General features: G+C 44.7%; 1 protein-coding gene across 12 annotated transcripts in view; it reads left to right on the top strand.

Annotated features, from left to right (window-relative positions):
- Positions 1–4,701: 4,701 nt before the first annotated feature.
- The window catches only part of BICD1 (BICD cargo adaptor 1), a 166,971-nt gene continuing 146,786 nt past the window's right edge, over positions 4,702–24,886 (top strand). For 11 of the 12 annotated variants that reach the window (XM_038154162.1, XM_038154156.1, XM_038154155.1 and 8 more), the window contains exon 1: positions 4,702–5,057. In XM_038154162.1, the coding sequence (XP_038010090.1) occupies positions 4,845–5,057 (213 nt within the window). In that variant the 5' untranslated portion in view covers positions 4,702–4,844. The remainder of the gene's footprint in view (positions 5,058–24,886) is intronic. The other variant, XM_038154161.1, reaches the window with a different exon arrangement.

Below are 24,886 nucleotides of genomic sequence, written 5' to 3'. Positions count from 1 at the left end.
GCTGAAAGCAACACCCTTCTAGGCTGAAATGATTTATTCAGTATAACAGTTATAATTCACATTCTCTGCTGCAGTCTGTAAGTTTTCTATATGGAAGTATCAGTTGGCTGCTTAGTTATTGCTGACTGTATTTTCTAAATGTTATTACACTTAATTTTTTGTAGTTTTCTTGTAAAACTCATTTTTGAGTCTCTAACTCCTGCTCATTACACACGAAGCATCCTGCCAACCATTTTTGTGCAGCCCTTTTCCCTGATTTCCTTGTTGAAGTGTTCTGTTTTAGTCCATCTTCCTTTCAGGTTCCAAATGTTCTACACAAGTGGTTTTCAACCTCCAGCTTTTTGGACCCTAAAACTATTCTGGTGAAATTACAGTTTCCTGTATATCACATTTAACTCCACCTGATAATAGGCTTACAAAAATTAAAATTATTTACCTTTGCAGATCCTTTAAAGGCAGTTCACAGAGGACTCACATAAGGACACAGCTGTTTGAAAGCCTCTCTTCTGAATGCTGACACTCATTAATCAGAGAAACATCATTACTGTTTATTATATGCATTATTGTTTATTAGCTCCTGTGTTTAGTTTCTCTTAACATTCTCCATAAACTAATTTTCTTAAAACCTATTACCATTTCTATTGGACTAGGATCTCGTAATCTTTTTAAATTTCATTTTCTTCCCAGTGTCTCCCTTTTATCTCTAGGCTGACCATTCATTACAAAGATGGTGTTTATATTCAGTGCTGGAGAAAGATAAAGCTTTGGCAGTGTAACAGCCACTTGTTTATTTCCAAACCAGACCCAGCACAGTTCCCATAGAGACTTCTCTCAGTGCTTTTCCCTTTTTTTTCCCATTCAGGAAATCAATGCCATTTTCATTAACAATGACAGATTGGTCCTCATACCTTTCTTTTTCTTGTTGTTTTTTTCTGCCTTTGGCCACTCTGGTGAGCCTGCCAAACACTGGTAATTAGCAGTTGCTTAGTTGGTTTGGGCTCTGGGGCTCTGAGATGCTCCATACAAATGGACTCACAGGGATGTCTGTGCATGCTGCAGGTGCAAATCCAACCTTCTGCCATGCAGTACAGGCTGCTTTTACAGCTGCATTGTCACTAAGGCACAGAACAAATCATTCATTTCATAGAGGTCATTAAAGGCTTCTTAAATGATCTGAAATTTAATAATCTCTTGAGTAAGATATGAATTGTATAATTTTCCCTGTCCTTGAATATCTGCTTGGTTAAAAAAGTGTGTGATCAGTACTGGCACCTATTATGCTTGGTTTAGAAATCCACTAGTATCACTTGTCAGGAATTAAAGGAATTCAGTTTCATGCCCATGAAATGGACGCAATCAGAAGGAGGCTTGTTTTATTAAAGTATGTGGAATGACATGTAGACGAAATTACTTGAGACTTGTTTGAAATATTCATGTGAAGGTGGTGCACAGGGCAAAATGAAGGAGACATAACAATGGAGGGTGATATGCCAACCTTAAATAAGACCAGGGCATGCTTTTTGAACTTGGGGAGGCAGAAAACCTAATGTGAGGTGATCACACCAGGACAGTGGAATTATTTGGAACGCCAATATCATTGTTTTAGGGCTATCTGCACTGATGAGTGAGCTCCTAAAGGTACCAGAACTGTGACTGAGACCAGAGCTTTGCTGGCACCACTGTACAGTAACTTGAATCCATAGTTTATCACAGGCACTCCGGAAAGCCAGAGATCTCCATCAGAGGAGGTCCCACTACCTGTTATGAGCTAATCCCTAGGGAATGACCACCTTTGGGTCATGCTGCAGCACCTCCTTCTTTAATGAAGACTTTGGCTAAAACTTAGATGCTATTTATATTCTAAGATATCCATCTTTTCTCATCTCTACAGTCAGGAATGAGGCAAAACCACAGCTCCTGGTAACAGGGAATGAGCTTGAATATTTTCCAGATCCATCAGTGACCTTAACAGTCCATTATAAATACAGATGGAGGATCTTGACAACAGAATGTAGGTGCTGGTTTTTAGGCCTAAGAAAAGATAGAGAAGTGAAAGGTGGGATTCACTCAATTAAATATGTTTGTCTGAAGGTATCCATGTGTGTGCTGCCCAGCCCAGTCAGTGCAGAGAAACTGACAACTGACAGCAAAAGTCCCCTGACAACTGGGGACTTTTGAAAGAAGACTTTTAAAGAAGTAGATATTTAAAACAAAGACAAATATTACCAAAGAACCCAGGTTCGATATTGTTTACATTTAGGAGGCAAGACAGGGAATGGGCACTGGTCACAGAAAATCATGGGCATCTTGGTGTTTTCAATTCAGAGTAGCTTGAGGACCTCACAGTCACTGTGCACTGCTGCACAGGGCACCACACCTGCCTTTCACACTGCACTTTCTTTTAGGGTGTTGAAGAAAAACTGGCCCACTATAAAATGCCAGATTTCCCCTCTGGGGTGCAGTTGTTCAGAAGAGGTGAGGCCGCCCTTGGCTTGTGAGTGAGATTGTCAGTCAAATGATGTTAAGTGGAGTTACAGCAAGGCTTGATTAGCTGTAGATGTCCTGTTGCTTCAGCCGTTTCCACACTATCCTTGACCCAACCACTCATTTTTAGCACTGGTCTCAAAGATGTTTGTTTTCTGATCCATTCCTGTGCTCAGTAAACATTTCCATGCACAGTGGCCTAGGTGCAAAGTTGAGAAAGGCAACTAGACTAGAACTTGTAACAGCTCTTGGCACAACATTTTGCTTCTCCTTTGAAATTTGGGCTTTTTTTTTTCCTTCTGATTTGTGGACTCTCTCATTGTCTTTTAAGAAAAGGGTGTTGAGGTTAGCTGTATCATGGGAATTACAGTTGGCATACTGTTGTTCTCCTCTCTTTTGACATTCACTCATCAACGAGAGCCACTCACTCTTCTCATATATTAATATTCACACTTGTTTCTTTCCTGTTAATATTCACACTTGCTTCTACAGTAGAATTTATTAAAAATGTGCATTTTGGAAGCGGTTTTCAAGCTAAAAACTGACAGAACTTCCATCACTTTGCTTGCTTCTTCCATGAATGCTCTCTAGGCAGTGAGAAGTGTTTGTGTAGGCTGGATTACAATGTATTAGTTATGTATGCATGCACGTATATTTATAAAATTGATATATGCCATGTACTGTATGCATATATTGTATCACTGGTGTTAGTGCTTCCATTTGCAGATCTCAAAGCACTTTGCTGAGCGGTCTAATAATTTGTACCTATTTCTTAGTCATGGGGAAGCCATGGTAGAAAGGGAATGTGGCTTGTTCAAAACAACATTATCAGGTCAGCAAGAAAGGAAATCTCTGTCTTTGATTTCCTATACAGTGCTGCATTGGTGGGCAGTGACATCCATCTTCTTACAGGTAACTTCTATTTAAAACAAACACCTCAATTTGTAAACTCTAACTCAGTTGTTAACCTTTAAAGGAGTAAATATAAAAGTTTAAAAAGTCTGTAAAACGTGAAAAACAGGTCCTGCTAGTACTTGACCAATATCAACTCAAGTCTATTTGCAGGCCATAGTTTGAAGAAACAGTAAATTGGAGTCTAAGACTCTGAGTATAAAAAAAAAAAAAGGCTGTGACATTGATCCAGGATGAACTAACTCTTCCAGTTCAAATATGTAAAATGCGCCTAATCTGGTGTGTTAACTTTTTACTGGCAGGCTTTGTAAGAGATCAGTTACTGTCTGTCTGCACCACTCCAATTTTATGCTGGACAAGTAGCATCTGTCTTTCTGCAGTCAGCATAAAGCCGGCATAAAACTGACATAATCTATGCATCAGGTCCCCCGGTTAATTTGACAGAGAAACAATGGTGTGACCGCAGCTGAGATGAATCAGTTTTGTCCTGCTGTCTAATCAGTGGCACCGAGACCTTGTGCTAATGGTGATGGAAGAGCAGCCCTAGCCCAATGCCCCGACCCCGCTGCTGATTCGCCTTCAGGTTGCCTTGACCAGAGTCAATCGCACTCATTCACCGGGGGCAGGGAAGAGAGCAGGTAACTCTGCTTTCCCAGTTTCCCGAAATAGCAGGGGAATACTTGCTGCCGCCCCCCCGCTCCCGCAGTTTGCTGGGCTGCATCTCCCTTCCTACTTATACCCGCACGGCCGCCGCTGCGGCCGCGGCTGCAGCACCGAGCAGAACCGAGAGGCGCTGACACGGCGGCGGAGGGGCGGGAGGGGCCCGGCAGGGAGGGGGCCCGGGCGGGAGCAGCCCCGCAGGCGCAGCGCCGATATCCCGGCGCGCCGGGGCCGGCTCCGCACCGCTCGGGCAGCCCCGCCGCTGCCGCCGCGCCGCTTCCCCGCCCGCCCGGCGGCAATGCCAGACCTGAGGACGCTGTCATCTTAAAGAGCGCAGGGGAGGGACCGTGTGGCAGGGAGGCGGCGGTGCCGGCGCCGCGGGAGGAGGCGGGCGCCGGCAGCAGCATCTCCGCGGGAGCCGCCGCACGAAGGCGCGCTCCCGGCCGCCCCGCTCGCCGCCCCGGCCTCCAGCGCGCCGCCGCCTCCCCGGGCAGCGGGGCTCGCGCGCCCGCTCGCCAGCCCAGGCGTCCCCGCCGCCGGGGCCGCCGCAGGGCCGGGGGAGGCGAGCGCGGCCTCGCCGCGTCCCGGGCGGCCGGCGGGGGAGGAGGGGGCCGCGGCTGCGGCGGGGCGGACCGCGCTCGGCGGCGGCTGCCGCAGGCGGCCCCGACCCCCATCCCCATCCCCGGCCCGGCGCCGCCGCCGCCCCGGGCCGGCCGTGCCGGTGCCGCCCCTCGGCCGCGCCCGCCCCCTGGCTGCCTGCTCGGCGGCGCGGCAGTGCCGGCGGGGCTATGGCTGCGGAGGAGGTGCTGCAGGGCGCAGACCACTACAAGAGCGAGATCGAGCGGCTGACCCGGGAGCTCTCCGAGACGACCCACGAGAAGATCCAGGCGGCGGAGTATGGGCTGGTGGTGCTGGAGGAGAAGCTCACCCTCAAGCAGCAGTACGATGAGCTGGAGGCGGAGTATGACGGCCTCAAGCAGGAGCTGGAGCAGCTGAAGGAGGTGAGCCAGCCCGGGCTTTTGTCTCGCCCCGCCGCCGGGGGCTGCGGGCAGGTGCGGGGCCCTCACGCGTGTCCCTGCCGGCCCCTGCAGGTGGGCGAGCGGGGACGCGATGCGCGGGCCCCGGAGCGGCTGCGGGCTCCGCTCCGGGGGAGGGGAGGAGGGGTTTCCCGGGGCCGAGGATCAGCCGGGACCGTGGAGCTTAAGGACGGATTACACGAGATCGCAGACCCCTTGCCCTGAGAAATTTCCCCGGGGCCGCGCTCCGGCTCCTGCCGCCGGCTGCCCCAACTTGTGGGAACCGGCGTTTGCGGCAGGGAAGGGTCCCCCCGGTCCTACCTGCACCGCATCGCCCAAAGCTTGCCTAGGAGGAGCAAAGGAAACAGTAGGCTGAGAGCTGGGCCAACGCAGTGCATAAGGAGTCGGGATCTCTGTAAACAGCTGTCTGCAGTGCGTGAGGAGAGAGACAATTCCTTTTGAAGTTATTTATAGACCCGCTTTGGTCTGCCAGTGAGGGGAACCGCTGCCATTGGGAGGGGGGGCGGGTATACAACACTCTCGAGGTCACCCGTCAGTGGAAATTAAACTTCTGCGTCATGCTGAAAGGGTGAAATATTTGATTGGAGGAGTGATTTGGGGTTACCTTTCAAATGTGTTTTTGTAACACTCCAAGTATGAAGTAGGTGGGTGTTACACCTTGCCTTTCAGCTCTGCTAAACATGACTCTGACTCCGAAAAATCATCACCCTCCCTATGCTCATCCTTAAGGGAAGTAACTTGAGGCTGATAACAGAGCACGTACGTGGGAGCTACGGAAGGGCTGTGTGTGCACACGTATGCAGCACTCACAGCCCTGCGCCTCATGCTGTTTTTATACCATCTCAGAATGTAACTGGCTAGGTTTTGTAAACCGAAGGTAAAGCATCAAACAGATATTCTCCAAAATTCAGAATGTATCTTTTTGTTCTACAAAAAAAAAACCCTGCTATATAGAATGTGCAGAAATTCTGTTAGAGTTAATGACATGTCTATGAGAAACCATGAACATATTCCGTATGGAGGAAATACACTTAAAAAACTTAGATTATTTCTCTTTATATTCTTTAAACTACTAACTGATGCCCTTTAAAAAGTGTTTTTAATAAAATAAGGGTTTCATTTTACTTGCAGGTAAATGAGTTATGCTACAGACTTGGTTCAGTATCCAGAAGAGTTGAGAACATTTTATTTTCAATACAAAGAATAAAGCTGTTTTTCAGAAAAACCTCTTGTTCTCCTTAAACTTGATCTCTGCCTCCCTGCTCCCCTGAGCCTATGGAGTAGGCTCAGGACTTTTGAAAGCGGTAATCACAGAGTGAGGGATAGAGATACATAACTTGGCACTGGCATGAAGGCAGTGCTGTTTGAAATGACCTGACAGTAACAGAGAAACAGAATTAAAAGGGGAAAGTGCAATTCAGTTTCTAGAGAAAAAAAAGAAGATGAAGAAGGAAATAAGCAAAGCTAGCTCTTATCCCACCATGATCATGTACAAAAGAAGACTGATGGGAAGCCAGGATGACACATGGGTGCGCATGGCCACGGATAGAAGAGATAGTGCAAGGAATCGAGTTGAAATTATGAAACTAGAGGGATTAGTCAATGCTGTTAATTGAAATCAAAGATGGGCACAAACTCCCTGTTTACCTCTTCTTGAAGTCAGTGCATGCTCTGCAGCCCAGAATATCTCCCGTGGGGCCATACCTTCATGCTGTGCCAGCCACAGCATGGATACTGAGGGGATATTCACAGAGGGAGGAGCAGGAGAAATCCCATTGCTTGCCTGATTCCAAGCAAGAGTGAAGCTTCTCCAGTTTCCAATCCAGACCCAGGGCTCTCAATTCCAGTGCTCTCCTTAGCAGCAGGTAGGGCACTTCCATCCCCCACCTAGGCTGCAAGCAATTGTTTTCTTGCTTTTAACCTTTATATCAGGAACCACACTGATTCTTACTGCACATGCACTCTGCAAAGGAGAATTTTCTTTTAGCCCTTCCTGTTGCCGTAATCTGTTTTCTACTTCTGTGTTAGCACAAGTCAGACCTGTAATGGTGAGACACAAGCAAATGGTGCCTCCAACAGCACCACTGAGGCAGAATTCAGGTAGTTCAGGCAAGTTGTCCTGTGGAGTTTAGATGTGGGGCTGTAGAGTTCTGTCTGAAAGCTCTTAAGGGGGCAGAGAAGTCCGAAGACACATTTTTGGTTTAGTAAAGCACCATCCAAAATGTATGGAAGAGGGTTTTTGTGTCCTTCCTCCAGCAGGCCCTTGCAAGAAGGTGCTTCCCAATGGTAGGACATGGAATGCCAAGACCGACCGACTGACTGACTAACAGGAATTTGTGCTGTGCTCTTACTTCACTGCATTTGCATCCTCTTTGAAGCCATATTGGGGCATAGAAAGCAGGCCTCAGCTTTGCGCTAGAATAAGCAGTTTGTCCATTCCCAAGGAATAGTAGGTGCAAGAGGGTGGCCAGGATTATGTTAGGACAATTACCTCCCCTTCTGCAGACCTTCTCTGAACAGATTCAGTTACTGGGGTTGACTTTTTTTGAGACAAGTCTTATTTTTTTACCAGTTTTATTATTGATTGCTTGTGTTCTGTTGTTAGGACCTCATTGTATTTATTACTCAGTTGAAGAGCTGCCTGTCTTTAGCTTTACTCAGCCATGGTTTGGCAGACTGGGATCTGAAGTCTTCTCCCATCCTCCTTGGCAATCCAAAACTCCAGTGGACTTCAGCAGTCCTTTTCCATATAAATGGCAATACCTCTGCTATACAATAATTTCCATCATTGGAGAGTGAAATGGGAAACTGAGGCCATTATAGGATGTTGAAGTAAAAGCAAATTACAATATATTACATTAAATATTAATACTTGTATACAGGATATATGCTATCCACCCTGCAATATGAATTGTTTTGGTAACCCCTGGTGTTTCTTCTGCTGTGTTCAGAGGTCTCTGCTTTAGCCCAAGATTTTGATGTTTTGGGCCATGAGATAAATTTGTGTTCCAAACCCACTATTATTATTTAAAGTTTTGTTAATTTTCATAGGGTTTGGGTTGTTTTTTTTTTCCCCTCAGTCTGAAAATGATGTTTCTGTAGTCATTTACATCTCAGTCTGGTAGAATTTTGGATCTTTGGTGAAACCCCATCATTTTAGGGCCCCTGTTACGAATATTACTTTAGCTGACGTGCCTTTTAATCTACAGTCCATAAAAATTCAGGGACTAGGACTTGCTATTAGCCATGGGATTGAAGGTAGCTTATTTTCATTGTCTTGCTGAGTTGGGAGTTAAATTACCATCATATTTTATGTAAAGCATCTTCCAGTGGTTTCATTGTATCTGGTCTTACATGTTCACATTGCATTTGCTGTGAGTTGTTAGTTATATTTCTTTTAATGGAAGTGTAAAATGGCTTCATATTGATCTTCTTGCCTGTTTACTGTAGCTGTCCCTGCTTTAGCATGAGGGTCCCTTCTAACCGCAGCCACTCTGGGATTCTCTGATCAGCCACTGGACACTGGTGGTCCATAAAGTTTTTAAAGCAGAGAAGTATCAGTCACATCTGCTCATGATTTAATGGGGTTGAAAGGCTTTGGTGTCCAACTCTGTAAGAGTTAGGCCTGGGAAATCCTAGCAGAGATTTCTCTTTGGGAATCAAGTCATGAATATGAAAGCTGTTCCTCTACTTCTCTCTGACTGACTAATTTAGGCAATATCTCACTTGACTTCTTGGCTTTTACATATTTCATTCTATGGAGACAAACTCTTCTGGATTGCACAGGGCACTGGCTATCTGATTTCCAAGCAGTTCGGTGCTTGCTTTACTTAAAAGCAAATTATCCATGGTAAATGCTTGGAAGCCAGACTAGTGGTGAGTAGCCCTGTCCTTGGCAGGTGTTTGTTTTCTTTACCTCACAGAAAGATATCAATGATTATGAAGTGCTTACTCAGTTTACTAATAGGGCTTCCAGAAGTAATTCTTGGTCTGTGTCTGAAAGAGCTTTTTGAGGAGTAGAGCTGCAAGTCTCTATGGCAGCTTTTCTGTTCTGCTCTTCCTTGCACTATTTCAGCACAGGTCCACATTCTCCATCTCCTCTTCTGAAGTGATGCTGCCCCTCCAGCTCCCCCACTGTTCTCCAAAACCTCTCGCCCTCCTGCTGCTTGAATCACCTCTGCCTCTTCCATCTTTGAAGTGTACATTTGGTAGGACTTCTCTGGATCCAAAAAGGCTGGAGGAGAGGGAGACTCCTCCCAAAAAGTATCCCTCTTAAATGTGGATTCTTCTACACACCTCTCTACATCACAGGATGCTTAGGAAAGTGTGAAGCAGCTCATAAATTGCACTGAGATGTTCTAAATTCTCTCTAAAGCTGAATGTGTTCCAAATATGGAGCTTGGGAGCTGTGAACTGCTGCCATCTCAGTATATCTTTACACCTCCTTCCAGTGGCAGCATCTGTGGGCTTGCGTTGGATGAGGCGAAACGTTTTCGGCAATTCATCCTGATCTCATCACTTTGTCCTTGGTGCCTGCTCATGTTGTGTCACTCAAAAAGGCTGTGCTGCCCAGCACCCCGCTCAGAGATGATGACATTCAGTTATTACAGGCTGGGGACTGACAGACTGACTGACTGGGGGTCAGGTCTGTGGCAAAGGATTTGGGAATCCTCGAGGACAGAAAGCTGAATGTTGGGCAGCGGTGTGTCATGACACTGAGAATTCTGTCAGCATCCTGGACCTTTAGTAGCAGAAGCAGACCTGGTAAATTGAGAGAAGTGGTTATCACTTTCAAACTGGCAGTTGTTAAACCACGTCTAGAAAACAGCATCCAGTTTGGGTGCCCTTAATACAAGAAAGACAAGGATAAACTGGACTGCATGCAGCAAAGGACCACCAAGATGGTCAAGAGCTGAAGCGCTTGCCCTGTGAGGAGAGGCTGAGGGGGCTGAACTTCTTCAGCCTGGAAAAGAGAGGGCTGTGAGGGACTCAGCATCACCCTGTCCATGGACACAAAGTATATTGAGATGTCAGAGCCAGGCATTTTGTGGAAGAGCCCTGTACCTCTAGCTGGAGGCCTGTCACCGGTGGTGTCCCCCAAGGGTTGGTACTGGGTCCAGTATTGTTTAAACTTACTCATCAGTGACTCGGATGAAGGGGCAAATGCCTCCTCAGCAAGTTCACTGCTGACACAAAGCTGGGAGGAGTGGCTGATACCCCAGAGGGCTGTGAGCCCTTCAGAAGGACCTCAACAGAGATGGGAAAGATTGGCACAGAAGAACCTCCTGAAATTCAGAAAAGACAAGTGAAGGATTATGTACCTGGGGAGGGACAACCCCATGCACCTGGCTGGGTGCTGTCCTGCTGGGAAGCAGCTCTGTAGAGAAGGACCTGGGGGTCCTGCTGGACAACAAGCTGTCCATGAGCCAGAAAAGTGTCCTTGTGGCAAAGAAGGCCAGTGGTGTCCTGGGGTGCATTGGGAAGAGCATTGCCAGCAGGTTGAGGGGGGGGATCCTGCCCCTCTACTCAGCCCTGGTGAGGCACATCTGGAGTGCCAGTTCTGGGATCCTCAGGACAAGACAGACACGGAGCTCCTGGGGCGGGTCCAGCAGAAGGTGACAAAGATGATGATGGGACTGGAGCATCTCTCTTACAAGGATGGGCTGAGGGAGCTGGGTCTGTTCAGCCTCGAGAAGAGACAAAGGAGAAGGAACCTCATCAATGTCAGTAGTATCTAAAGGGAGGGTGTCAAGAGAATGGACCAGGTTCTTCCTGGTTGTCCTGAGCAATAGGACAAGAGGCAAAGGGCAGAAATTGTTGCACAGCAAGTTCCACCTTAACGTGAGGGAGAACTTCACTGTGTGGGTGACTGAGCACTGGAAGAGGTTGCCCAGAATGGTTGTGGAATCTCCTTCCCTGGAGGAAGGGAGGCTGGAGTAGCTGACCTCCAGCTGCAGCTGGTCCCTTCCAACTGCAGCCATTCTGTGATTCTGTGAAGGGTGGGAAGACAAGAGTTAACTGACATAAATTGAAACTACAGAGGTTCAGACTGAATTTAAGGTAGATCTGTTTCCGTGTGAGCACGGGCAGTCCCACAGGTGTTGTCCAGAGAGGTCATCCAGTCTCTTTCTTGGAACTTTTCAAGCCCCAGCTGGATGCAGCCCTCAGGAGCCTGGTTTGAGTGCAGAGCTGGTCCTGCTGTGAAAGGAGGTTGCACTAGGAGAGAAAGGGGGCAGACAGCAAGGGACCTTGAGGAGTTCAGAGTCTCTTAAGGGTGCCCAGTGTGCACAGTTAAATTCAAGTGGCGTGTTGCTGTGAGTTACCCTACACACAGTCATGTCCTGCCTGGAAACAGTGACTGTCAGCAGGCCCACAGCCTCACTTTGTGCTTGAATTTCATTTTCTCTTGCTTGTTATTAAGTCTGCAGTGACCTGGGGTTATTAAGGGTGGAGTTTGATGTGCTCATCTCAGCAAGACAATCCTACATCTCCTTCTGCCTTTCCTGCCCCTGTTCTGGCTCTCAGCTGTGCAACTGATCATGCTGTCACAGCAGGGTAGGAAACCAGCCTCAGTTAAAAATAACTGGGGAGGGGTTCTTGCTGTCTGTAACCCAGATTGGTTTCATCGTCTGATTCACATTACCTCCCCTGGAACTGTTTTACCTTTGCCTAAAAGTCAGCACGAGGAGAGGAGTGAATGCAGAGGGAAGAGGGGGATACTGATGTTGAGAGATGTTCATCAAATTACATCAGGATTGCTTCCTCCAGGAGGAAATGAATCCTGTGCATTAGCCTACAGAAAACATAAACAGCTGGAATCATGTTAAGGGGAATTAGAACTATTGTTGCAGCTTTGGCAGCACGCAAAGAAAAATGTAGATGAAGCTTTTGGGTTTTTTTCCAGGAACCTATATTCCCAGTTGCTCTCTCAGTAATTGTGTTTTATCCTTAGCAGCCAGTACAGATGAACATGCAGTATTAGTCCTCCTATGATAGCCAGCCCTTTAGCAGTGATGGTCAGCTTTCAGCACTGGGGGCTCAGATATTCACAAAATAAATCTAAATCTTCAGTTTGTTTTCTCACAATAGTTAAATTATTTTTTTCATTTTATTCTTTCATCAAATAAATCCCTTTCTAATCTGAGCAATTCTGATTGAATCAGTCATCTGGGTTGAACTCCTCAGAGATAAATGGAAGTTACAACTGGATTTTATGTCATGGAAAAGTAAATTTTCTATAGATTTTCTTGGAAATATCGGATTAGTACCTAAACTTATATGACTGATTGAGGTGTTAATGGGTGAGCCACACATTATCATTATGAACTCTTTCCTGTGTAAGGCTTATGAATGTAAAATTGGGGGTCACAGGAGAGATTTTAATCTGAAGGTCCCCATCTGTTTGGAATTAGGCCTTTTTATAGTGGATTAGAAAAGAAATAATTTGTTACCATCTTTTGACCTTCCTTTAGGTGAAATACTTTTTCCTTCCCTTCTGTGTTGCCTAGTGGATTTTCTTTTTCAGGGTGTGTGTGTGCAGTCTATGTGCACAGCAGCATTCAGGGCGAACACCTGGCTTTATTGAAAGTGCAAGAGGGACAAAACAATGGTGGAGAAAATAAGATTTGGCATAAACCAGTAATTTCTGAGCATTCATCATGGTGAAATGAGGAGCATTCTCAACGTCAGAGTGAATTTGCACCTGGGCAACTTTTATATACCTTATGCAATTGGCAGTTGGAGGAAAAGACATGCCAAGATAATGTGTTTTTCTGGCTGTATTGAGGGCTTCTAGAAGAAGAGCTTTATTCTTGAGTTTCTTCAGTACCTCATTCTCTCTTATGTTTCTGCATCAGTGTTTTCTCCATATGGACAATGAGAGTAAAATCCAAATCACCACTTGCTCCTGCCTCCCTTTTGCCTCTGTTATAGATTTCCCTTCCCTCTTTGTCTGATACCTGAGGGGGTAATGTTTAATTCAGTACAATTCTGTACTGTACTCTTTTTGGGGAGGGATGATTTTAAATTGTCATGGCAGAGACTGAAAAGCATGCATTCATTTCTGCTGAACTGTCTTCTATTCATTCTGTGACTTTCATAGCCTTCCTCTTTCCTCATTTCCTTGAGAAATCAAAAACACTCATTTTATGTGGGAGGAGAGAGAGTATTTGCCTAATTTAGAGGAATTGATACAGCACGTAGAGACATGAATGTGCCCTTTGTCCCTTTATCATTTGCATCTCTCGCAGCAGATAATTATGAGGAGAAACCAGCAATTTTTTGTACTGTATTGCAAATGCAGTCTGTGAGTACAGACTGGCTACAGATGGAAGTAGCTGGGACTGGTCAGAAGGTGAAAAATGTGCCTGAGCAGGTGCCTAAAGCTGAAGCAGGCAGGTAGAAATTAATCTAGGTTGCAGATTAGTGTTTTGTTGGTGTCTGTATTTCTCTGCAGAGAATAGTATTAAAAATAATTTTGAGATTATAATATTTATGCTTCTGAATTTCTTTCACTAGCAAAGTTTAATTAACTTGGTAGTTAAAAGAAGGAGCAGGCCACTGTCCTAAATCTATGTTTTTGGGACAGACCTATGAGACACCAAAAAGCTTTTGCTAAGACTGAAATGTGTCCAATCCCATTTTCTTCATCTCTCTTGGGGTTCCTCCCTCTCTGTCTGCAGCCTGATTCTCATTCTTGTACAGTGCTTGTCTCCTGCTCATGATGGTTTAGGTACTTTCACATTTTTTTCAGTCTTTGCCCTATATCTTACTTGGTGTTCATTTGCTGCTCTCTAAGATGTGGAACTGAATTTTTTATATTAAAGAGCCTTTTTGTCATTGTGTGAATGTAAGAAATCTGGCCAATTTTGGCAGATTAGACCTTCCATACTATGCTCAGATATTGTAAGGACATGAGGGGTTCCTAGAAATACTTTGAAATGTTGTTTTAGCATGGACTGAAAATGAAACAACCTAGGATTTGTCCACTCTGCTTTGTAGCAGCCTCCCCATTAAAATCATCCTTGGAAAGATCACTTTTAGGGCAGCTTTAAAATCAGATTGGCTGTGTGGATGCAAAGGAAGAAGACACCTTTCCATAAGGCTTTAGGAAACTCAACTCCCTTTAAAAAAAAATAAAAATTGTATGGTTTCTGGAATTATTTGTTTAAGCCCAGAGAAGACAGCTGATGCCCAGTGAGGTTAGTGAACACACTCAGACCTTTTGATCAGCCCTGGGAATGGGGCCCATTATCCACATGGTGCTGCCATACCTTCTCCACACCCTTGTTCCCCTGAATCACACCTAAGTTACCCCGGCACTGTCTTCAGCTTCTCTACACAGCAGGTACTTCTGCAGCTCATAGAGACCACACTGTGCTGAGCCAGGAAGCATCAAAGACATCCTCAGTTAGCAGAGCTGGTCACCTTTCACTTCAGTCAATCACCTCTGGGGTTGTTTCAGCTAAATTATATAAATTTTACTTCCTGGTGCCTTGGGGTTTTTGGTCTGTGTTTGTTTGCCTTGGGGTTTTTGGTCTGTGGTGCCTTGGGGTTTTCGGTCTGTGCCTTGGGGTTTTTGGTCTGTGTTTGTTTGTTTTTAATTCTGTGATCTCTCAGAGCTCACAGGTGACACACAGGTAGCAGGGACAGTGCTGTGCGTTTGATTTGTACTCTGGGAAGTACAAATCTTGTAGTCTGTCAGCACCAAACAGGCTTTCCTTGGATGCCTTGGTCACTCTGGATGGATTTAAATGTCAGTGTACTGAGAACGAGCTGCACAGTGCTGTTTGTCATCACTGGCTAATGACTGATTCCCACTGAGGGAAGCTGGAAGCTGCCAATAGCTGCAGTTTTAACTTCTGTTTTGGATACTTAGAGGGGGAAACCCAGCTCCTAGAAGTTGTAAAGCTCAGATAGGAAAACAAAAGCAGACTTTTAAGGATGAAGGTAGGAATTTGGGTCAGGCAAAGGGAACAGGTGGCTTGGTGAAACAATTAATTTATAAAAGCTTGGCTGTTGGCCAAACATGAACACAGCATGATTTGGATTTTGTCTTCTCAGGACTGGAGTATTGTCTACTCACACCCACAAGGCAAGGTGCAGGATGCCAGACTGCACTGCATCCTGGCCCTGCCCAGAAAGGTAGAACTCTCAACCTTTTGGCATTTGAGTGTTAGGAGAACTGGAGCATTTGGTCTGGAGGCAGATGGAGAGTTCACAATTGGGTTAAAGTGCCTGTGTAGTCATTGCCTCTGGTTCTCAATTTGATGGCTAAGCCAAGATGCTTAACAACTGTATTGTCCAATGTGAATCTGTGATTCTTTTTTATTAAATATGGGCTCTCAGTAGCTTGTAGTTCTTATAATAAATAGTATTGATAAAGACAAGCTTGTGGGGCTTTTTTTTATTTAGACAAGTAAGAAAAGTTTTGCTCATCGAGTTTTTACAAAGCATTAAAAGTTTGCTTGGTTCTGGGTAGTTCCAGCTGACTGCAATGGCAAACATGCAGAGCTTACCTGAGTTTAGTTGAAGGGAACATTTGTATTGTCCTTTCTTTCTTTGATAACTGCTTGTAATTCCCACCTACAAACAGGGAGAAAAGGTTGGATTTAAGCATCCCATGTGAAGAATGCTATCTCTAACAATATACCCTCTATTCAGGGCTCTGCCTAAGGGTCATTTATAGCAGGTATGACTCGAAGACCAATGCTGAAGTCCTGCCTCCATGGGTAAGTCAAAGATAAAACAGACCAATGATTTATTGTTGAATCTCTGCCTACCACCTGCTGACAAACAGCACTGTCATCAAGATGCAAGGGATAAAATGTGTTACAAACTGAGAATTCAGATTTCTTCCCACCAAAGTGGGAGGAACTGGCATAATTATAATTATTGTGTCTCAAGCATGTGATCTTGTTCTTGCAGTTTAATGAGTTGTGATAATTCTGCTGAGCTTCTGTGACTGCTCATGTGCATGCACTTGACCAGCCCCAAATGTGTAAGAACAAGGTGAATAAACCCCCACAGGCAAACACAGAACACAGCAGAAATCTGAAGGAAAGAGTTTTCAGCTGACATGGATCTTCCATCTGCAGTAAGCTAAAAATGTGCACTAGATCAATTACTAATCCATAAAATCTCAGTCATAAATCTGGGTCCTTGGTGACAAATTTTAAAGTAAATTGTAAGGATATGGTACCAAGGACTCTGTGAAATAAAGTGTATGATATATAACATTAGAGAAGAGAAACAGAATTTAGATGGAATATAATTGTCTGTGTATACCAATAAGGGAGATGGAGTCTTGTGGCATTTTTAGGAGTACATTACTTTGGGCATTAGGTAAGCTTTTCATTTCTCTGCCAGATAAGGGTTGATGGTTGCCATCTGATAATAACAAAACTTTCACTTAAGATGCTGTAAGCCCAGCTTTGTAAAAATAGTAGCAAATCTAGAACAACACATTTGAGGGACGACATTTTTTCCAAATGTGCTGAATTTAATGTTACAGTGGTGCTGTAGAGTCTTAGATGCTTTGTATTCACAAAATAAAATCCACATTAAAGTAACAGAACTGAATTATCAAGTTTAGATCAGATTTGGAAATTTGTCCCCAAAGTCTGTATTTCATTTGTATTGGAAAACATTGGGTTTGCTTTATGAAGCAGGCTGAGCAGCTTTGCACTGAAACCTGTATTTCTAGACTTCTTTTTGCCCACGTACTTTGAAATTACAGATCACATACCCGAGTGATTGTTGTGATACACACACAGGCTTCTGGCTTTGAGTATTTTTGCTGTAGTTATTTAATACTGCATCATGATTTGTAATTTAAAGTATCTTCTGTCTAATTGCATGTGGAAAGATATTTATTCAAGGACAGAAAATGCAGTGATACCTTGATTATAGTTTTAGTACTTGTTTGAAAAGTACTTTATTCACAGTTCCCTGGGCTGATGTTAGAGGCACTCCGAGTCATGCCTGTGTTTTTATGGTTGTTGACTTTGCTTTTGTTGCAGATTAGACTGATGGAAGACACTTAAACCTAAAATGAGCCTTGTTTGGGTATACATAATCATTTCCCTGGGTATAACAGGCAGAGTTGCAGGTGGAGACCATGCTGTGCTCACTTGTTATTCTATAAAGGTCTCAGTTGCAAGATGTTTCTTGAAATGTGGGCCCTGGTTTCTGAACCAGTGAAAGCCTGAGGTTGGCACCCCCAGCAGATGCTGGGCTGCATACTGAGAGCTACTGCTTTGTTGCCATCACTCAAGGATGTGCTTGTCAAATATTCCAGTCTGAAGAAGCAGGTTTGGGAAAGGGGATCCTGAATTCTGCCCCAAAACCCAGCAGCAGAGATTCTTCTCCTGCCATCAGTTATTTTTGTAGGAGAAAGTAATCTGCCCCTTGAAAAGGCATCCAGAATCTGATAAACAACACTTTTAAGAGCCTGCAGTCCGATGGTTTGTGCTGTCTGTGGAGAAAGGAATTGCAGCTTTGCAAGTGGCAGTGTAATGAATAGTCCAGCACTTACTCTAGAGCACTGGCACTGGATGGATGCAGGGAAAAGCCAGAGGGAGTGAGTCAGCATGACCTTGGCTGCTGCCAGGGTATCACATCCACCCCTCCGGGGGCACTGGCATTGGTTGGGGTCTTTAGTGGAAAGAGACTCTGGTGAAATAAAATCCTCTGCAGTAATTAAGCACTGCTCGTGTGTGTCTGAAAAGTGTCACTTGCACACAGAGTAGTGTGCAAAGAACCACCACCTTAAACCACTTGTAGTTGTTCAAAGGTAGTTCTGTTAGCAAGCGGGTCTAGTTCTTTGTTATCCTGTGGCAGCACAGGCTGCACTCTGGGAAAGCAGAAACAGCCTGAAAATTCAGAGTGCTGCTCGTTCAGTGAGCTGCAGTTTGGCACGCTGAGTCCCAGCAGGGTGGGATAAATGTTATTTATTGCATGGCAGTAACACCTGGGGATTCTGCAATGCCTGGCACAAGGAGTTGCAGGTGTATAAATAGAAGAATAGAGATTTTACTGTGGAAGTAGGACTTTGTCAGGGATTTGTTATTAAGGAATAATAAGGGGGATTTACAGATGAGTAATAGAGGTCCAGAAGCTGTGGTGGGATAGGATGTTCAGCCATAATTTCAAAGGAAGTCTGTGACTAAATCACAAGGAAAACACGGATTTTTCTCAGATTCAGTCCAGTCATTTATCTTCCAAATCCTTCCATTTAAAAAAGTCAGTCAACCAGAAAGCAAGAGCAACCAAGTGCCCTGTGCTAACTGACCAGGGTGTGCACTGGCAGTGTCTCCCACTGGTGCTAGGGTGATCAGTAAGGCCATTTAGGAATGGTGTTGTGGTAGTTTTGCTACTTTATCACAATCAAAGCTAAAGGAAAAACGAGGATGAAAAAAACCTCAGATGAACCTCTTCAGTTTCTCAGTTCATCATTTGGCAGTGTTTCAGGGGCAAAAGCCCTTAGAGATCATCAGTGCCTCATCAGAGCACCCTGTCCCCTGTGGGCTGTACCTTCCCTTTGTGGTCCCACTCCTGTGGTGGGAATAGAATATAAGATATGTGTAAAAAGCAGCTTTACTCCCAAAGAGTTGCAGCCAGGCCAGTTATCCAAGATCAGAAACAGGCTTGACTCACAGCTGTAACCAATAAGGAAGACCAGTCCTATAATACAGGGAGAACTGGGACCTAGAGTCAGTTGCTGTCTGGGCTTTGAAGAAGAAGAAGAAGGAGTAGTGTTGAGAAGAACTACCCATGAGAAATCACTGAGAAGGTATGGGACTCTTGAAATAAGATAACAACACTTTTGTATTGAGAACACAACACCATCCCACATACTCTGCTGATCCAGAGCACATGTAGAGTACCTGGGGTCCCAGAATACATCCCCATCTCTCACCCCAAGCTGCCCTTTCTGCTTTGCTCTTTTCCCCCTTTGGAAGCTGACTGCTCCTGGCTGCCATCCCACAATTGTTACAGTCTTCCTACTCCTTCCCACTTATCTCTTCCTGAACCACAACTCTTTTCTGCTGGGACTGAGATTTTCACATCAGCATTTACTAATCCCAGCAGCTGGTTGAAACCTTAAATTTTTCCTTTGCTCTTTCCATACACCTGGTTGTTTATTGCTGATGGGAGAAACTGAATTGCAGCCACCTCTCCCTGCAAGGAATGCATCTCACCTCTCCTTGCCTGCTGTCTGTGGGTAGCCTCACCCCACCAAGTACCCCTTGCTCCAATTGCTGCATGGGGAAAAGTTAAGTGACAGCAGATCACTTAAGAGAGATCCAGCATATGGCATGACTTTTACAATGGGAATACGTGGGAAATCTTCATTTAAATCTGTGAGATGTGACTTTTGCAGTTCCTAGGGAATTCAGGACAGCTAAAATTTCCTGGGGTGTGTTGAGCACTAGATGAGGCTTCTTGCAGAGCTGGCAGTGGTTAACGTGGAGCTTGGAGCAGGAGTTTGTGGAGGGCAAGGTCCTTGGGGCAAGGCCTGCCCTTGCCCTCCTGTTTGCACTGAATGAACACAGTGAGCCTCTATTCTTGGCTGGGACAATTAGGTTCTATGGCAATAGGAGTAATTAATAATAAAATGAGGCCTCTTCTGTGGATGGGCTGTTAGAAATAATTTCCTTCTGCCAGTTGCTTCTCTAGAATGTGGTTTTGAACTTTGAGATCCTGAAAGAGATAGTTGAAGCAGCTGTCACAAACCTTTAGCTCTGTTTGTTTAGGCAGTGGTGGAAAATCACAAAACTAAATTGTTGGATGGTTCACTGGTTTGTGCATCTTTTGTTGTAACATCAAGCTCTTATGCAATGGACCCCTGTTTGATTAAAGACTCTTCTCACAAAAAGTGGGTTTCAACTCTCCAGATTTTTAATAAGGTGAAAAGAAGCAAAGCAAACTGCTGATCTCCTGGTTGCCCTTCACCCAGTTCATGTGTGGCACACACAGAATGAGCTGTGCTGTGCTGGATCAGGGTGATCCAGCTGCTGCAGCTGCAAGAGGTAGGCTCTTGTTGGCAGGTGTGGTGGATCTGAGCCCTGCCTTCAGCCATGTGCCACCTGGGGCCCAGAGGTGGGATAAAGCATTTGGTTGCTTTGTCACATCACAGTCCTTCCACAGCTGTTCCTCATGCCCTTGGCAGCAGGGGTGGCATCTGGCCATGGAGATGGGCTGTGAGTGGTGGGAGCACAGTGCCAGGAGCAGTGTGACACAGATCCTCCTGCCCACATGCCCCATCCAGGCCTGAAGGCTCCTCTTGTCCCTCTTCTTACCCAGATGTCAAGGAAGCTGAACTGTAGAGGCCTTCAGAGCTGCTTTCACAACTTTTTATTCTTTGCCAGTCCTCTGCCAAAAAAGATGGCAATGCCTCTGAAATTTAAACTTAGGTATCCAAGGGTACGTTATTCCTCCATATTTTTTACTATGACTAAAAAGAACCTTCTTCCTTCAGTGAGCACAAAGCTGACATTTTCAGGAGGGTGGTAGCTGGTGCCATGATGGTGAAGATGACAGACTGAGAATCTCACAATGTCAGTCATGATCCAGGGGTTTAGAGTACTGGGCTCCCACTAAGCAATGCAAGAATGCAAGTATCCTTGGTAGGTTGTATCTAATGAGGAGGATATTCGTCCCTGAATTGTTTTTTTAAATTAATGTTCTATTTCTACTCTGGTAACCATAGTAATTACACTGGAATTTTGTGTTTTAACATATTCATGCCCAGAATCTCTTCTGGTGGTCTGTTTATTTTTATAAAGGTCATGTTGTGGCCTGCAGCCAAAAGCACTGGTGCTAATACAGAATGTAATTTTCATCTGTTCTCACTAGGTATGCAGAGCCAGTTACAGTGAGTATTTTTTCAGGTTGTTTTTTTTTTTTTCAATATAAGTATTGGACTCCATGACAGCACTGTGAATTATGATCTGAATTCTCTGCTGCAGCACCTCTCCTGAAATCAACAGAATTATGCTGGCAAAGAACTTGGTTCTTCCTAGTGTCAAGTCACACAACCCTGACAGTGACTTCATTATGGCATTCCCAGAACTATAAGGTGTTTGGATGGGAGGACTTGGCAGCAGACTGGAAGCACTGGTGACTCAGTGCACAGAGCTCTGCCCTCTGAGTCAAAAATGACCTGGTGTCCTGGCACTGCAGTTTGTAGTTTGGTTTTCTTGTTGTTTTTATGAGATGTAAACCCCTCTGTTTTCATGAAATTATTGCATATTACTTTTTGAAAAGAAAAATTAACATTCCTGCTGCTTTTTAAAAAAAAAAAATTATTCAAGATAGCTGCTGTTGGCTGCCTGTTTTTACAGAGCTGGTAGAAGAGATTAATCACCTTTGCAGTCTGTGTCCTTTAGTCAAATTTGATTATAATTTGCTATCATATGATGTTTCAAGGTACTCCATAGGAAACAGGGTAAGAATTTTTCCTTGTTTGCCCTGGATAGTTAGGCCTAAATTTGTGTTTCTGAACTTGGCGCACCTTCCGTGCTGAAATGCAGATGACCTCCAGATGTCCTTTCCTCTTCAACTGTGGTGTGAGTTTGAGTAAAGGAGTTCTTAAAAGTGGCTTCAAAACTCACTGCCTACATGTGAAATCTATGGAGGATCTTTGCTTCTCTGTTTGAATTCCCTCATCCCATCCAAAAAGGGGAAGGAATGTAGAACAAGAGGTCAGATTTATGAAAGGAGCATCTCACCAGACAAGGCTGCACACTGGATTGTCCCTAGCAGAATTAACTTTTAATACCTGTGGAAGACCTCCTGAGCTAGCTGGAACTGGGGTACTGGTGTTAGATGAGCACAGTAAATGAATTGGTTTTGTTTTTCTGAACTCTTTGCTAAAGGTTTGTTTAACCATACCTTGATGGACAGTGCTGGGGGTGTCACTTTTCCTGGTTATGCAGTAATAAGTGTAATCTAAATATGAAACTTGGACATATGCAGGCCTCTTATCCTCCAGGAAAAAACATCAGGGGGCAGATAGATACTCATGGACCAGTAGGATCCCTAAAATGTCCATCTTTCCCCCTGAGATACACAGGGCGGGATCTGCTGTGGCTGTAATTTGGGGTGTTCTGTGAGGGCCGTGAACCACCACTACCAGGAGAGAAAATGGACAATGTTGGTTCTTCTTCCCTCAAAAAGCAACAGTAAATAAACAGCAACTCCCCTATCCTCTCTGTCTCTATGCAAACTGACGTGTGGAAGTATATAAATGTCAGCAGGAAATGGAGGGAGATGGCATCGCAAACAAATGTAAAAATCTTAATTTGCAGCAATCGCTGTTGCATTTGTGGTCACAATAACTTTGGCCATAATTTACAAGGTAGTCTTGCATCTGTAACTGACTGAAATGAAACAGTTTCAAAATTAAGCTTAAAGCAAGTTAAAATAAATTGTGGTTTTGCCTGTCAATTCCAAAGGAAGCCTTGTTGATTTCCCAGGCTGTATCAATTTTGTGTACATGTATATGCCATTTGGAATCGGTGGGTTTCTACCTTCTTTGCAATAGCAGTACAAAGTGATTTGAAAAAATATGGGGTGGGGAAAAGGTTGCAGTAGGTATTAATTTCAAATTAAACTATTATTTATATCTTCTGCAACAGTTTTTACTTGTTTGTTTGGATTTTTTGCCAGCTGTAATAATGTAACACATTCCCAAATATTTCTTCCGAAAATGAAACTGTTATTTGTATCTTCTGCAACAGTTTTTGTTTGTTTGTTTGTTTTCTGGCCATAATAATGTAACACTTTCCCAAAATATTACTCCTGTCTTTAAGTACTTGTAGAGAGTTTTGAAGGAAAGTGAACTGCATTGCAAGACTGTTTTCTAACTTCATCAGGTGCAGGTGGTTATGCTCTGTAATGGATGCAACAGAGGGCAAGAAAGCAGCAGAAAAATAGCTGTAATTTACAGTTGGTAAATTGTGCTGCCTCTGTCAGCATCAAAAAAAAGCTGGTTTGTTTCATATCTGCTCAAGTTCTCCTCTAGAATAATTTAATCAGTTACAGGCTTTATAATATTGACATTTTAGTGAAGCATTGCTCTGTAAACATCACATTTTTGTGCAGTGCTGCATACCTGTAGTAATTACCACGGCTTAAAGAAGTCTAGTTCATAATTTATGAATGACACAGACATTCCCACAAGTCCTGAGTGACAGCATCTTTGATTTGAGCTGTACACAGGCACGAAGGAGCTCATTTTGAATTCACAGGGATTCAGTACTGAGTAAGGTGACAGTTTTAGTGCCAAACATGCCCCGAGACAGGAGAATTTCTGTACATGGGTACATGAAATCTGCTGGTGGCTTCTGCTGCATTGCTGGTGCCTTACTGGAGGTGAAGCCATTTGTGTGCTGCTAGGGCTGGGTCCCCCATCTTCTGCATGCAGAAATAACCAATGAGACGTTGAATTTTGACAACATTTTTTCCAGGGAGAGCACCTCAGGATAAGAGGCTGGTTTGGAGTGTTTGAAGAAAACCAGGCTGACCCAGTTTTTCTGCACATTTGGCGTTTACAGGAATGAATTTACAGCAATTCAAAGAGACCAGGTCGTCTCACTCTCCCTGAAGTCCCACCATGGGAGCACAGGAATAATTAAGCCTGCAGTCATACACATTATTCCTGCTGTTGTTTTGCTAAAATAAGGGATTAATGCCTTTCCTTACTCACCCTTACCTGTGGAGGTCTTCCTCATTGCCCATGGCTGATTGTTCCTTAATGCAATTCTGGAAACATCTTGTGAAAAGGAAAGTCTCCAGTCCTTAATTAAAAATTTTCAGTAATAGTGTGGAAAAGAGATCATCTGTTGGGGAATTTTTTTTTTATTTTATTTTTTTTTTTTTTTTGTGCATGGCTTAGCAACAGTATCAGCTGCAAAACAGAATAGGCTATAAAGGGGAAGGGAAAAGAGGTAGGTCTCGAGGGGCAGAGATGTCCTGTGGTTACAACAGGGAAGTCATGGGGATTCTGATTAAAAAGCTTCAGACTGATCCTAAGTAATATTCAAGTAATATTCAAAGAACTATTTCCCTGCCTTAGTTTTCACACCAGAGTTGGTAACTAGTGCTTTGATCTGTATGTTTTCAGTGCCATGCAAAGTAGAGAGCAGCTGGGTTTGGGAGCTTCAGGCAGTCTGTCTGCTTCAGCTGTGTGTCCCTGAAGGCTGGGCCAGCTCAATAAGGGCCAGCTGACAGCACTGGAGCTGTGATTAAGCTTTGGCTTAGGGTCTGCTGTGCTTTTTCTGAAGGTTTCTGATGCTTCAGGGAGGTTGAAACAAATAAATAAACAACCCTGCCGTGTTTGTAGTAAAGAAATGAGATGGACAATCTCCCCAGCTGCCTGCTCTGCTTGGCTGCAGCCTCCTGGTGCTGGAGAACTGCTGCTGCTGCTCCTGCAGGTGGGAGTGGGTTCACCCTGACCAAGGGGCTGTGCGTCCTGCTGTCCTGGGGGAGGGCTCCTGGGGCTTTTGGGAAGGTTGTGTGTCTGTCCTATGGAGACTCATTTTCCTGCCAGAGAAGAAGGGAGAGCCCCCAAGGAGAGTTGTTGGCCTGGCCAAGCTTGCTAGCTGGGAGAGTGCCAGTGCAGTGGGGTTTGGCTGTGCTGGGGTGTCTGGGGAGTCTCAGCAGGGCTGAGAGTCCTGCTTACCTTGGGAGGAAAGTCTGCATTTTTATCAGTGTGTCTTTACCTGGCTTTGCATTGTTTCCTGGGGGGTCAGGAATGCTGGCTGTGGGTGCTGCCTGGTTGTGCACAG

Source organism: Motacilla alba, chromosome 1A (assembly GCF_015832195.1).
Source record: "Motacilla alba alba isolate MOTALB_02 chromosome 1A, Motacilla_alba_V1.0_pri, whole genome shotgun sequence".
Classification (NCBI taxonomy): Eukaryota; Metazoa; Chordata; class Aves; order Passeriformes; family Motacillidae; genus Motacilla; species Motacilla alba.
This window is presented reverse-complemented; position numbering and strand designations above follow the sequence as displayed.